The 15,823-nt window shown below is 47.2% G+C and overlaps 1 protein-coding gene across 1 annotated transcript in view; it reads right to left on the reverse strand.

Annotated features, from left to right (window-relative positions):
- VWA8 (von Willebrand factor A domain containing 8) overlaps positions 1–15,823 on the reverse strand; it is a 321,202-nt gene that overhangs the window by 291,960 nt on the left and 13,419 nt on the right. The window contains exon 2 of the mRNA XM_090050444.1: positions 8,206–8,283. Within this exon, the coding sequence (XP_089906570.1) occupies positions 8,206–8,283 (78 nt within the window). The remainder of the gene's footprint in view (positions 1–8,205; positions 8,284–15,823) is intronic.

The raw sequence follows: 15,823 nt of genomic DNA on the forward strand, positions 1-15,823 counted from the left end.
GCCATAGCATCTGGGTTGGAGAAGGTGAGATGGGGTGGACAACTGGGAGTCCTGTTGATCGGACAGGCCCAGTCAGCCTATAGGGCCATGACCCGGTTAGATGCCCAAAACTATGACAAAGTGAAGCGAGAAATATTACAAAGACTTAATATAACCCCAGAGAGACACCAACAGGCATTTAGAGGGAGGAAGTGAAAAGAAGAAAAGGTACCCCAACTTCTGAGGCAAAGCTTGACAGACCTTATGAATAAGTGGCTTAAACCCGAAGTCAATACTAAAGAAGAAATCCGTCACCGAATACTGTTGGAACAGTTTATAACAGATTTGGAGGAAGACACCCAGAGATGGGTAAGATGCCATTGCCCCAAGTCTTCCCGAGAAGCCCTGCAGTTGGCAGAGGACTTTGATATGACTCAAGGAGAGATGTAGTGGGATCGAGGTACAAGAGGGACAGGAGCAGGCTATGTGCAGGAGGCAGACCGAAAAGGCGAAAGAGAGAACAGAGGAAGTAAGAAAGGAAGCTCAGCAGGGCCGGTCTGCTTCACCTGCGGTAGATGGGGCCATATAGCTTGAGACTGTTCCCAGGGTTCATGGATGACACCAAGACCAAGAGAAACTGAGACAGAACCCGCAGATCTTCGAGTGGGGACGAGGGAAGGACAAGATACAGAACTGATGGATTGTAGTGTGGGGAACAGCTTGACAGGAAGGTACACTCCCTACCTGAGGTGACTGTCTGGGTGGAAGGCCGGCCGGTACAGGCTGTGGTCAATACAGGGTGCGCCCAATCCCTGGTCCGGCCATCGTTGATAGCCTGGAAGCAAGCCCCGAGATATGCCGGCGTGAAGATGGTCTGCCTCCATAGGCAAAAGGCATATTATGAATGCCATTTATTGCACGTACAGGTGAAGAGGGTCAGCAGAAGAATCCCACTGGGATTGGAAGAAAAAATTTTGTACCCCGTGATATTAAGTCGAGACTGGCCGGAAATTTTTGAAGTCAGAGCATCACTCTATAGCCCCGAAGACACTAGAGAAGGACTAGTCGGGGCAGGTATAGGGATAGAAGAAGAACTGGAAATAGAAGCACTTGCCAGTAGCAGTCAATTCTGAGAGGCCCAGGAGAGTGATGAGGAACTTGGGGCATTCAGGGAAATCGAACAAGCAAAACGGGACCAACAGGTAACCCACCCCGAACAAAATAAGCCAGTGCCATGGGGTGAGATGCGTATGGGGTTATTGTACAGGCTTAAGAGGAGTAAAGCCGATGGGGAGGAGGTGGCCCAGTTAATCATAGCCAGTTCTTATAGAGAACCACTCCTACGCTTAGCTCATAGGAATCCACTGGGGGGACATCTAGGCAAAAATAAGACTAAAGCTCGCCTAGCTAGTTGGTGTTTTTGGCCCCACATGTATGAGGAAATTGAAGGATTCTGTTGAGCCTCTGAAGTATGTCAGAAGGTGAGCAGTTATAAGCCTCCCAAGGTGCCATTGCAGCTGATGCCTTTGGTTAGAGAGCCTTTTTCCAGCGTGGCCTTAGACGTAGTAGGTCCCTTACCTCAGAGTGCAGCGGGGCACCAGTTCATTTTAGTGTTAATAGATTATGCGACCAGGTTTCCGGAGGCTATCCTGCTGCGAGCCGTGACAGGGCTGAGAATCACAGAACTGATGAAATGGGTGGCAAAGTTCGGTATCCCAAAGGAGATTATTACTGACCAGGGATCTAATTTTATGTCCCTAGTATTGAGTTCCATGTGCAAAGTTTTACAGATCCGCCATTTAAGGACGGCAGTGTACCACCCCCAAACGAATGGTCTGGTGGAACACTTTAACGGTATCCTTAAAGGGATGTTGCATCTATGTGCCCAGGTAGAGCCAAGGAATTGGAACCTGTTGGTGGCACCCTTGCTGTTTGCGATAAGGGATGCCCCGCAAGCATCGTTGGGGTATTCGCTGTTTGAGTTAACTGGAGTTTGTTAGATATAGTGAGAGAAGGGTGGGAGGCAGACCCCGAGACAGGAAGAGTGGCGTCAGAGCACATGCAGGATTTAAAAGAGCGCTTCTAGTTGGTGAGGGAAGTGGCACAGGAGAATTTGAGGCAGGCACAGAATAAGCAAAAGGAGAGATATGATGTGTGTGCTAAGGAAAGAGAGTTAAAACTGGGGCAAAAGGTGCTGATGTTGTTACCTAGTTCGACAAATAAGTTCTTGACATGTTGGCAAGGACCTTTTAAGGTACTAAGAAGAATGGGACCAGTAGATTATGAGAGATCAGGGCCAGGGGCCAACAGAGAAAAACAGGTGTACCACATAAATCTTCTTAAAGAGTGGCATGAACCTGAGGGCGTATTGATTTCTCCCAACCCCCAGCCAAAGGAGTTTGGGCACCAGGTGACGGACAATTCTGGTGACTCAGGAGACCTTAAGAAAAGCTACATGTTCCTGCAAGCTCATCTTGGCGACCAGGGTGGACGACTGGAGACCCTCTGGGTTAAAATCCATGGGGAACACAGCACAGGGAGGTGGGAGTCTACTATAGACCTCCCACACAAACTCCTGAGCTTGACCAGGAGTTCACCCGCAAACTGGCTGAGACTGCATGCTCCAGGACCATGGTTGTCATGGTTGACTGCAGTTACCCGGACATCTCATGGGAGGATCACTCAGAAAAATCCAAACGATCGCAAAGCTTCCTCTCGTGCGTGGATGACCTCTACCTGAATCAAGAAGTCTATGGGCCAATGAGAGGCAAAGCGCTGCTCGACCTGGTACTGGCTACAGGGTACTGCCTACCTAATCGGCGACCCAGTGCTGGATGGAAAGCTGGGTGACAGCGACCATGAGCTGATCACTTTCACCACCCACCGTAAAGCTGGCAAGTCAGTCAGCAACACGGAAGACTTTGACTTCAGGAAAGCCGACTTTGACAAGCTCAAGAGGCTGGTCAGTGAGGCTGTAAGGGACCATTTCCCCAGGGGGAGGGGAGTTCAAGAAGAGTGGTTGCTCCTCAAGGAAGCGATCCTCAATGCTCAAGCTAAGTCTATTCCAACTCAAAGGAAAGGAAGCAAGAGGACACAGCAGCCCCTCTGGCTCTCCAAGGATCTAGCAGGCCTCCTAAGGCTAAAAAGAAAAGCCTACAAAGGATGGAGGACGGGATTCACCTCCAAGGAGGATTATTCTGCACTGGTCCAGTCCTGCAGGGAGCAAACCAGGAAAGTCAAGGCTGCAACTGAACTCCAACTAGCTTCAAGCATCAAGGACAATAAAAAGTCCTTTTTCAGATATGTGGGGAGCCAGAGAAAAAGCAAGGGCAACATTGGACCCCTGCTGAACCGGATGGGGCAACTCACACCCAGGAAAAAGCCAACCAATTAAATGGGTACTTTGCGTCAGTCTTTCATCAGTCCCAAGGGACACCGATGCCCGCTACGGGACAGGGAGGTCCGGGTGGCGGAGATCCCCTGCCATCCATAAATGCTGACCTCGTGAAGGAACATCTTGAGAAGCTGGATACCTTCAAGTCAGCCGGACCTGACAATCTGCACCCCAGGGAACCCAAGGAGCTGGCGAGCATCATAGCCCAGCCCCTGGCACGGATCTTTGAAAATTCCTGGTGGTCTGGTGTAGTGCCTGAAGACTGGAAGAAGGCCAATGTGGTGCCAGTCCTCAAGAAAGGGAGGAAAGTGGAACCGGCTAACTATAGGCCCATCAGCCTGACTTCTATCCTGGGGAAGATCTTAGAAAAGTTTATTAAAGACGTCATCCTTAATGGACTGGCCAAGGCCAACATCCTGAGGGATAGCCAGCACGGGTTTGTTGTGGGTAGGTCATGCTTGACCAATCTCATTACCTTCTACGACCAGGTGACCTATCACCTGGACAAGGGAGATGAGATTGATGTCATATAATTTGACTTCAAAAAAGCCTTCAATCTGGTATCCCATGATCACCTCTTGGCGAAACTAGCCAACTGTGGCCTTGGGTCCACCATGATCCGCTGGCTGGGAAATTGGCTCCGCGGTCGTACCCAGAGGGTTGTAATTGACGGCAGTCACTCATCATGGTGTCCTGTGACCAGTGGGGTCCCTCAAGGCTCTGTCCTTGGACCCATATTGTTCAACATCTTCATTAATGATGTGGACATTGGAGTCAGAAGTGGACTGGCCAAGTTCACCGATAACACCAAACTTTGGGGCAAAGCATCCATGCCAAAAGACAGGCGGGTGATCCAGGCTGACCTGGACAGGATCAGCAAATGGGTGGACGAGAACCTAATGGTGTTTAACACTGAAAAATGCAAGGTTCTCCACCTTGGGAAGAAAAACCTGCAGCATCCTTATAGGTTTGGCAGTGCCTCGCAGGCTAGTACTATGGAGGAAAGAGACTTGGAGATCATCATTGACCACAAGATGGACATAAGCCTGCAATGCGATGCTGTGGCTAGTAAAGTGACCGAAACACCGGCTTGCATCCATAGATGCTTCTCAAGCAAATCCCAGGACATCAGTCTCCCCTTGTACTTGGCCTTGGTGAGGCCACAGCTGGAGTACTGCATCCAGTTTTGGGCTCCACAATTCAAAAAGGATGTGGAGAAGCTTGAGAGAGTCCAGAGGAGAGCCACACGCATGATCAGAGGTCAGCAAAACAGACCTTACGTCGACAGCCTGAGAGCCATGGGGCTCTTTAGCCTGGAAAAGCGCAGGCTCAGGGGTGATCAGATGGCCACCTATAAGTTTATCAGGGGTGACCACCAGGATCTGGGGGAACGTCTGTTCACCAGAGCGCCCCAAGGGATGACGAGGTCGAACGGTCACAAACTCCTGCGAGACCGTTTCAGGCTGGACATAAGGAAGAATTACTTTACTGTCCAAGCCCCCAAGGTCTGGAACAGTCTGCCATCGGAGGTGGTTCAAGCACCTACTCTGAACACCTTCAAGAGCAAATTGGATGCTTATGCACAGGATAAGCCTATGACCCCAGCTGACTTCCTGCCCTCTGGGCGGGCGGCTGGACTAGATGATCTTCCAAGTTCCCTTCCAGCCCTAATGTCTATGAAATCTATGAAACCTTGACAGGATCCCCATTGGGAGGCAACATGAGGTAGGACAGCGGGAACAGGTACAAAGTTTAATCAAAGAATTTGAAGATGTCTTCACGGATAGTCCAAGGAAAGTTGTAGGGGCTGAGCATAAAATTATTACCAAAGAGAGTCATGTAGCGCGGGAGAAATGGCGGAGGATCCCGTATCGTAGATATCAACCTGTTCAGAAAGAGCTAAGAAAGATGCTAGCCCTAGCCCAGGGGATTATCACGCCATCACATAGTTCATGGCATAGTCCATTGGTAGAAGTTACAATACCAGATGGAAGTTTGCAGATATGTATAGACTTTTGCAAACTAAATGCCATGACCCAATTTGATGCGTTCCCCATGCCACAGGTGAGCGAATTAGTGGAGCGTATAGGATAGGTGAGATTTATATCAACGCTAGATTTATCCAAAGGCAAATGGCAGGTACCTTTAAGAAAGGAAGACCAACCCAAGACCACCTTCGGTACACCCTGGGGTCTTTTTGAATTTAAAAGAATGCCATTTGGGCTTAATGGAGCAGCAACCACTTTTCAAAGGCTGATCGATTGGGTACTCACTCTGCATCAAGGTTACGCCTCGGCATATATTGATGATATCGTAATTTACACAGAGTCATGGGAACAACACCTAAGGGCTTTAAGAGCCATCTTACGCGAGCTCAGGCAAGTAGGACTGACAGCAAACCCAAAGAAGTGCGCACTGGGGAAGAGGGAAACTAAATATCTAAGATTTTTAGTGGGGCAAGGATTTGTGAGACCCCTCGCTGACAAAGTGCAAGTTATTAGAGAATATCACGTTCCTACAACGAAGAAGCAAATGAGGGCCTTCTTAGGGCTTGCGAGTTATTATCGAAGGTTTATACCTAAGTTTGCGGAGGTAGCAACCCCTTTAGTCAAGGCTATTAAGGGCAGAAAGTTATATGACATTGAATGGAATGCAGGTTGACGGAAAGCCTTTGAAGATCTTAAGCAGGCCCTGAGCCAAGACGTACTACTCCATATCCCCAATTTCATGCTGCCCTTCACCCTGCAGACTGACACTTCAGCATTTGCGCTGAGACCAGTTTTGTCTCAGGACGTGGACGGAGTGGAGCTCATGGCCTACGCCAGTCGAAAACTGAACGAGCAGGAGAAAAGGTATTTCATCGTAGAACATGAATGTTTCGCTATCTGTTGAGGGGTGGACTATTTTTGTTATTACCTGTTGGGCCGTGAATTTAAATTGATAACCAACCATGCCCCCTTGAGATGGTTAAACACCGCAAAAACAGATAATGCCCACATAATGAGATGGGCATTGGCTCTGTGAATACAGTGGCTGACTTCCTATCTCATTGTGATGAAGATGGCCTGAATGAGATGAAGAGGAGAGAGGAAGGAGAAGAAGCCAGCAAACAGAGTGAGAACATAGTAAGGCAAGAATGCGAAGCACCTAGCAGCGTCCTGACGGGCGGGATGTATGAGAAAGAGAGAGAGTCACAAGGCTCAAAAGCACAAGGGCTAAACAAAGGGTCAGTGGCCCCAGACCCACAGCCTGGCAGAAACCCTCCTTAACCAGCTGTTTCTGGAGGGGAGGGCCTGGGAACTCCAACACTGATATAAAGAGCCTGGAACAGGCAAGAGGGGGGAGCGTGGAACCGGAAGGAGGAGCATAGAGCTGAGCCAAACTGCAGGAAATCTTGAGAGCAACGTGGAGAGTCGGTAGGAGACTCCTGCAGACAGCAAGCTCCCCAGAGGGAACTTAGAGCGAGGACTGTTGACCCGGCAGTACTTGGAACTGCTTGTTGCCACGCCAGAAGCCGGCAGAGCCTGGCAGAGTTTGGTACTTTAAAGTCCCTAATAGAGGGGCACTCTAGCATTTTGGTACTGTAAAGTCCCTAAAAGGGGTGCAAGCCAAAAATGGTGTCGCGGATGGACCTAATGGGATGAGGGGAATCGTGATGACCTCAATAAGAGGCTCGGGGAGAGCCACCAAAGAGACGGTAGGGGAAGAAAAGAGGGACTGACCTCATGAACATCAATTTTGTTTGCGCTCTGCTAAAAAGAGCTGGAACAATAACCCAGGCCAGGAGTGCTTGGTTTTGTTTTTTTATTTTTCTTCTTCTTGGGATGGAGGTCACGTGGAAGGACCAAGTGGCCGATCAGAAACCGGTGGAACAGGCGAGGGTGTGGGGGTGGTGGAGCCCTCAGAAATGTAGGTCTTTCGCGGGACGACTATGGGACGACTAATGGAACTACACATCCAGGTACTGAACCAACTCCTTTAAACACCAAGTCGTGGCAGGAGAAAGCGCGGGTGTGTAGAACTCCAATTAGAAACCATCTCGCTCGAATTGGCCGGCAGGCGGTGTCCTACAGGCCTGCAAGTGATGGAGATACTTGACACACTGCAGTGGAGCAAATATGGGTAAGGGGCAGGTGATAGGAGTGAAGGTAACAGGAGAGTCAAATTGGCTGCCCACTGCACCTTGGCCCCCACCATGCCAACATGCATCTAGCACCTACCCCTGTCACCAGTTGTCTCCTCTATGCCTGCCCCTCCAAGGCACCTGAACCCCCACCACTTGGCTCCTCATCTGACCTGCCCCCATGCCTGCTCGCCCCAGCATTGACCCCCTGCCACTGTTTATCCTCCATCTCTTCTCTAGTCTGAGACATAAAGCCCATGGTCACTCTAGGCTCCACTGGACTATGAAGCAGTGGTTATGGCAGTGACAACTCTGACCCTAGCCCCAGAGCCGGAGTTGCCGCTGCCACTATTACATGGCTAGTTGGGGCCAGAGCTGAGGAGTAAGTGGCAGAAGGAGGGTACAAAGGTGGCAGGAGGAGGGTGGGCTCCCTCCACTTGTACTCAAATCCAAGATAAGGGGCTTTTTCTCCATCCATGTTAAATAGGGAAAGTAAACCTCATCTTGGTTTCAAGTAAATACGGCACTTGGTGGAACTGGATGCCAAGAAGCCAGTTCTGCAAATCGTCACTTACTAATTTACTTAGTCTTTCACACTGGAGCCTTATAAATCCTAGTTTCAAAGCTGCTCATAGAGCTAGATGCATGGGAATTGGGCACCAATATTGAACATAACACATTCACTATCAAAAGGAAAAGAGTTTCTTACTGTAATTCTGTGGCACAAGTTCTGGGTTCTTTGGAGTTCTGAGTTTAAATGATACATCTCCTATCGTGACAGTATCACCTAAAAAAGCAAAAAAGTAATATAGTCAATGGTTTGGGTTTTTTTAAAGGTACCATGTGGTAGCAACAAGGTGACACTCTAGGACAGTTGTCTCCAACCTTTTTAAGGAGGAGATGACCTTTGGCATTTAAAAGCAACCTAAGATCTACCGTGTACCAACCCCCTCCCCTCCCCAAGCAATTAAATCTATGGGGAGGAAAGATGGAGGCAGAGGGAGAAAAAATTATTTGGATGTTAGCCTCCCCAGCAGGTAAGTCCAACATGGCCAGGGCCCCACTCAACTTACCCGTTCCTGCCTCTGCGGCACTGTCCCTCACTGCAAGGGCCTCAATCTAGCCCCCGCCCCTTCCCCCCCTGGACTAACCTGCTGGCCTGGGGCATGCGCATGCATGAACACGGGCACTCAGCGCCCCCAGCCCAGCCTTGGGGCGACTCCAAGAGGCTCCAAGATCTACCAGTGGATCAAGATCCACTGGTTGGTGACCACTACTCTAGACCTACAGAGAAGAAAAGGTATAACTCCCCATTCAGAAAGCTGGCTCTGCTGAGTTTGGAAACTACCACTTGTCATTTGTCAATAGATCAAGTACTAGGATATAAAATCAGGAGTATCAAACTTCCAGCCTGTGGAGTCATGTCATTTAGCCTGCAGGGTTTGTAAATCAGCCAGAGGGTGCAATCACCAAAATCCAGAGCCTAAAGTCCTGCTGGGGATCCACATCAGTGGCAGGAGGCTGGTGATGGGTACAATAATCCCCATGCCACTGCCAAATGCATCCAGATCCAGCTCATTAGAACCCCATTACTGATCCAGTTCACAAGAAGGGGTTTGGTTGACACCCCAGAGTTACCCATTAATATTTTCTTTTATTTTGTGGAATGCACACTGTTCTGTGTATTCTATAGTTCTCAGAATCGTTCTTCACTACAGAAAAATAAAGCTGTACAACCTCACCTATAGCTTAAAAAATTAAGCTCCTAGCTAATGACTGCAGAAATTAACTTCAGAAGTATAAAAGGACTACTGAATGCTGAATGGTGACCTGCCCAAGTCTGCAAACAACCTCAATGAAGAGGTTCACTAACAGCTGCAAGAAGTGCAAAGATATGTATATGGATCAGGGTCCCCTGTGGTACATGACTGCAAGCAGGGGAATGTGGCTTCTACTTAAGAAGGCAGAGAATTCAGCATTTTGCCATGCATTTTACCATTTTTTTCCGCAAGGAAAACACCTGTCAATTTGTTTACTGTTTTCCAAAACTAACGAAGAAATACTGAAGAGATGGTGGTGTCTACAATTAATGTCTGCAGACCCTAAGCACCTCCATGCAGCCCTGAGTTAGCCACCTGTGAAATGGATTCAACGCACTTAGGCACCTATGTTATTGGATCCAAAGGACGGATGCATCCTTTTGTCTTAAAATACAGCCAGAGGAGAAGAAAAGCTGGTGTCCTATAGCAGTCTCCTCAGGAAGGGATCCTATAACATGCCATGCACTTGCCTAGAAGTAGGATATTCATCACCTTATTCAGTTCAAGCAAGTGACTAGGTTAGAGGTAAGATCGGGCAAGGGTGAGCACTCTCCCCATCCTTCTTATTGAGGTTGTGACTCTGTACAGGCAAAGGAAATCTAGAAAGGGTAGTTCTGAGTTCTGTACCAGGGTCTACTTTTAATGCCTTTTGTATTAAAAGGTCATTGGATAACATGCATAAGTAGCGGTGGGAACAGGAAGTAGAAAACATCACAGGATGACTACGAGCCACAAATGTGATGTGGCCATAGAAAACCAAATACAATCTATTCCTAGGACATACTGGCCACATCCTCACAAGCAGGGGCATGCAGTTGTCACAGGGAAAAAAGCAGCGGCACAAATCTGTGCCACTGCTTTTTGCCCAAGCACACGCCTCTGTATATGGGGTTAGTGCAGGGAAAAATGCTCTGGGTGGGATAGGGGAGGCTGGGGCCAACACCCAGGGATCCAGGTGCACACAGCCTGGCTGGCGGTTCGAGTGTGGCTCTGGCTGGCCAGGCTCCAGTTTCAGGCAACGCACACTGCCACCACATGCACTGCGCCACTTTTTTTTTGGTGCAGGTTTTTTTTTTACATCGGGGTCTCTGTGCTGCAAATTAGCAGTGCAGTAAACACCTGCATATGCAACACGTGTGGTTTTCAGCACCACAGGTGGGTCTGTGGTGCTGCAAACCATATGGGCGTGCTTGTCTGAACTTGCCCATTATGGGAGGCATTTCCATTTCAGATAGTGAGGTATTAACAGCAGCTTCTGAGGCATTAGTCCGGTGATACTTAAACAAGATGCTGTGGCTCCCTGGGATGCCTTGTAATCCTTTTAAGGGTGCCAGGGGGTGCCACACAACACTAGTATTGTAAGGTGTACAAACATGATTCACAAGATAAACCCAGAGATTTTACACAGGAATCTATAATGTTAAAAGATTCTAACCTGTTGCTGTCTTTCTGAGTTTAGTGCAAAAAAAATTGCTTTATTATTTTTCTGTAGTGAAAAAACAAATGAAAACTAAGAGCTGGCATTTCAAGGAGCACCTTGGGCCTAATGAGTGCCTTGAGCCTAAGCCTAAGCCTGAGTGCCAAGGGTGCCTTGAGGCTAAGAAGGTTGAGAACCACTGCATTAGTGAGACCTCATCTGATGCTATTCTGCATACGATTCTCATTTCTTACAAACTCGCATGCATTCTGGTCACCCAGGTTCAAAAAAAAGATTAATTCAAAACGGAACAGGTACAGACAAAGACTTCTAGGACAATCAGGGGAGTAAACAGTTTGGCTTATGAAAGAAGACTCAAAGAGTATTGCTTGGTTTAGCCTAGTGAAACGGGCTCAGAAAAGATATGACTCAGTCTCTAGAAATACATAATGGCAATAACACCATGGCAAAAGACAGACTATTATGAATTAAAATAAGTTGGAAAGTAGGAAAGGGGGAGGATCTGGAACAGCCTCCCAACAAAAGCCAGGACAAAAAACTAGTTTTAAGATGGAATTTGGCACGTTTATGAAAGGGATTATGTAAAGTAGTTGACCAAGACAGTGGGGAACTTTATGCCCCACGAGGTCCCTTCAAGACCTATGGCCTTCTGACTAGCTCATATTTCCAAAAACATTTTTTCCAGGTGAAATGGAACTTCTCTGAGCTTTTAACAATACTGTTAAAGAGCTTGATATGTTTGTGATCATTAGATACATCATTTGAGGCGTAATTTGGACACCTGTGCAAGGGAATAACTGGACATAAAAATGTTGCAGGTCACAATGTAAAGGGGTGCATAACAGAGGATTTCACAGAGCCACCTCTTGCTCCTAGACAAGGTGGATGGAGAAGAAAGTGGGTGACAGTCTGCAGTACATTTTCCCAGCACACCTGAGCTGCTTTAGAATAAAACCGATATCAGGGATTGAGTTGGTAGTGATCACCTTTTCTTGGCAAGAGGGGAATCAGGAACCATTTTGTCACTCTAAAGTTTTCCTGGGACGACATGAATACAACAGCTTTACTCAAGGCTTGCAGTAAAGTGAAGATCCAGTCCTTTTTCTCTGGTATTATACTCTGTCCCTGGAAAGTTTGCAAAAGCCCTTCCCATTCTCCCATGCTCTTTCAGCTAACACTGATATATTCTGCAGTCTTGCTGCTCTTATCTTCTTCCAGCACTCCTTCACTGACTGTACTCTTTTTTAATGGCACTAGCCAATATCCCATTGCTAGCAGACATAAATCTTTTATTTGCAACGTTAAGTCCTTAATTTAGCTCCATGAAGCCACATTAGGCTTCTTGGGAGTTAAGAACTATTGGTGGGGGGCTGGGGGGGTTGACCAACAGTAGTGTACAATGCTTTAATTATAATATCTTGTAGCCTTTTTCGGTTTTTTGTCTCGCTGTTTATTTCCATACCATAGTCATCCTCCAGTTCCTGAATCCTGACTATTCAAGCATGCTTGAACAAATCTACCATGCAGTAGTGCCTCTTAATCTTTTTTTTTTAAATATCAGAAGTGCGGCTGTATAAAAAACAAGATATTGTTTCCTAGAAGAACTGCTGCCCACATGTTTGAATGGGTCAGTCTTTCCCTGCCCCTAGTTGATTAACAATTTAACGATGTAACTATAAACTGGCACATACATTTTCTCTCTATGCACTACTGATAAAAGTTCTAGTTGTCTAGCTTAAGACTACAGCAAAAATTTCACTTCCCACTTTGCTTCTTCCTCTTCAGCTTGAATCCATCTTCCTCACTCATAGTGGCCTTTAAGGATTGGTTTCAAGTACATCAGTGGTTCTCAACCTTTTTGGACTCAAGGCACCCCTTACCAGACTCTAGGCATCTTTCCGTATGCTTGTGAGTTGAGTGGCACCCAATTTAAAAAACTAATTTATATATTACAGTTCTTATTTCTTTTCAGAGAGGCTTGGCAGTGAGGATAAGGGATTGGCCAGGCAGGGACAAGCTTGAGCCTGCCCGTATCTATTTATCTCCTCACAACTCTCAACATCCTTCAAATGATCTGATGTCACCCTGGTTGAGAATCACTGAAGTAGAAGGATGGAGGTAGCTGAAATTTCACTAGTGTGTCTAAGGAATTGCTGCTTCCCTCAAGCACCACAATTTTTCTCTGCAGCTAATCTTCTTGACTGTTATAATTCCTCTTAGAATACATTGCCTGATTTATGCTTTAGGACCTTAGTGCCAGTTTATTTTCTCATCCTCCCCCAACCAGTAAGCAAGGAAAGAAGAGCAGATGACTAATGAGCTTCTAGCTTAAATTGCTGAAATTCACATTGTAAATATTCTCTCTCACTTGCTGATACACAAACAGTTTCCAAATACCATAAGCATAAGTTGTCAAAGGCTGAAAGGACAAGATGTTAAATGAGAGATAAAAGAATAGATAAATATAAAAAAAAAATCCCCCCTTTTTTATTTATGATTTAAGGTGCTACAGCTTTGAAAACTACAACAGTTTGAGGTTACTTATTTTATAGGCTGAACGCTAAAAGACGTATAACTCAACTGAATGCACTTAGAAATAAGATGGATAATTTATTGAGATTGGCCTATATAAATCATGAATTGTGTGACCTGCAGGGCAGCATTTACCTTCTAACTTGTACATAGATGATGCATAAAGGTTGACAGTGGGTGGGCACAACTCCAAACTGCTGCTGGGTGCTGGCTCCGGCCGGGCTGTAGCCACACACACTGCTCCCCACTGGTAGCAATCAAATTGCTCCGTCACTGCCACCCTTGCTGGTGCCAGGCCCTGGCTCCAGCCAGGCTGCAGCCACACACCCATATCCTTCAGTTTCATAAGCACAGCAGCCAACCCTCTTCCCCTTACTGTCATGTGCTTCCACCTATTATATGAACTGTGTGGGCAGGACTACCATGGCATGCAGCAGTGGCCAGATGGGAGTCTGCAGGCTACATGCCAACCCCTCATGGGCCACCAGTTGGACAGCCCTGGTCTAAGAAGCAAAGAACAAGCTAATGGCTACCATTAATAACTTTAGTCTCCTCTTCACCCACTGTCCCAATGGAGTTTAAAATGTTGTCACCTGCAGCAGTGTTTCTCAACCAGTGAGTTGCAAGAAAATATGAAAGGGTTGCAAAAAACTTAAAAAATGAATCAACAAACTTAAAAATGGATTCTCTTTTAAAGGAGAAAAATGTGGGAAACCATGGCTTTTCCCATGCAGGCTGGCAGAGCTCCAGCCTGCGAGGGGCTGCTTGGGGCTCCTCCTGCCCCACATTCCCACCCCTTACTGAACACGCTGGAGGGCTGGGGCCTGGGGGCAGCGGGTCAGGAGTGAGGGGCACTGGTTCGGGACTAGCCATCAATGTTTAAAAATGGGTCCTGGTACAAAAAACGTTGAGAACTACTGACCTAGAGGACATGACTTCATAGCAGTTAGCCCAGGCTTTGATCCTAAGCCTTCCATCTACACAGAAAAACTTCCAACTTGAGCAGAAGTTGCTTTAAGCTCCTGCTAGCCAATGTGGCTGAAGGTATAGGCTTAAGCTTGATTTGCACATCAGCCTGAGCTGACAATCTGCTTACAATACAATGAAAATGCAAGCTGTTTAAGCACAGGTATTTCTATCCCTCAGTGCTGCCTAGGCTCTGTGCTGTCTTGTTTACCTCCTCCATTTTTCTTCATGAGTCTTAACCCCACATTCTACTGCACTTCAACAGAGATGCCACTCAGGAAGTCCTCCTAACAGAGATGCCACCCAAGAAGCTATATGCTGCCAGCTATCTACAATCTGACACCAGCCTCCTGGGAAAGCCGTTACGTTAGATCAGTATGACCCATACATGGAAATAAGTACCCGAGGGCACCTATGCACAAGTGCGGAGGCTGCTCCAATGCGCTGGAATTGCTGGAGTGTGGCAATTATCGCGCTCTGTATCAGCGTCCCTGCCCTTAAAAATGGTAGCAGGGACACTTGAACTAAAGCTCATCCAACAAGCTTTAGTTCAAGCGCCCGCACTGCCATTTTTATGTGCAGAGATGCTGATACACAAGATGCAAAGACATTTTAATTAGAGAGGCTAATTATAGCCCCCCACCCCACCCAAAGCACATGTGAAAGTGTTCCAGAATGATACCTTTATCTCCAGTGGACAAGAAAGGAAGAGAAATCAGTCAGGTGACCTACGAATCACTTTGCTGTTTGATCAACTTCCTCTTGCTAGCCCATGCTATTTGCTTTTGCCTTCTGAAGCGTCTGTATGAGTAGCTCAATTTAAAGAACTGCTTTTGTGTCACTACCACAGATAGTATTATACAAGAAAGAGATGAATTCATACAGTGGTGTTGTAAAATATGCCATGAAGAGCAATGGGATATCCCCCCCCATCAGAAGCCCCTTCTATTGCACAAGGGCCAGCCGTTAGAGCACTGCTGTGAAAGCAGTCATGAGTCTGACAACAGCTCAACTTTACAATAGAGACAGTCCACCCATTGTAGACTAGCCTGGTCTCAACTACTCTGGTCAGACTAATTCTGCAAACTGAGGGGGAAATGGAAGGCTGGAATGAGCCCCCAAGGTATATACAAAGGGCTAGGCCCACAAAACCAATAAAACAGATAAGCCTTTACACACAAGCAAGCTAAGCATCAGGAGTATGATTAGAAAATGGACAGTCAGGGTTGACCCTAGAGGGTCACAACTCAGGGGATCAGAAGCAGACAAAGTCAGTAGCAGAGAAGGTCCAGACCAAAGCCAAGGGGTCTGTAAGGGACTGAGACAAAGGTGACTACCCTAGGCAGAGCTATGAGTAAGAAGGAGGATCAGGAACTTGAAGCAGGGATTCAGACCTGGGTGACTACCAGAGCAGTCTGGAGCAGGCAGTAAGGGACTGAAATGTGGGTAATCGCCAAGCTACAGCCATGAGCCAGGGACCAACTATCAGAAGACAGGCCTCTAGACTGGAGTCAGGAGCGGGTGGGCAGGGGAGGGGAGATGGTCAGGGGCCTGCAGGTCAGGATCAAAGG

Source organism: Crocodylus siamensis, chromosome 1 (assembly GCF_052110815.1).
Source record: "Crocodylus siamensis isolate JL-2025a chromosome 1, ASM5211081v1, whole genome shotgun sequence".
Lineage (NCBI taxonomy): Eukaryota > Metazoa > Chordata > Crocodylia > Crocodylidae > Crocodylus > Crocodylus siamensis.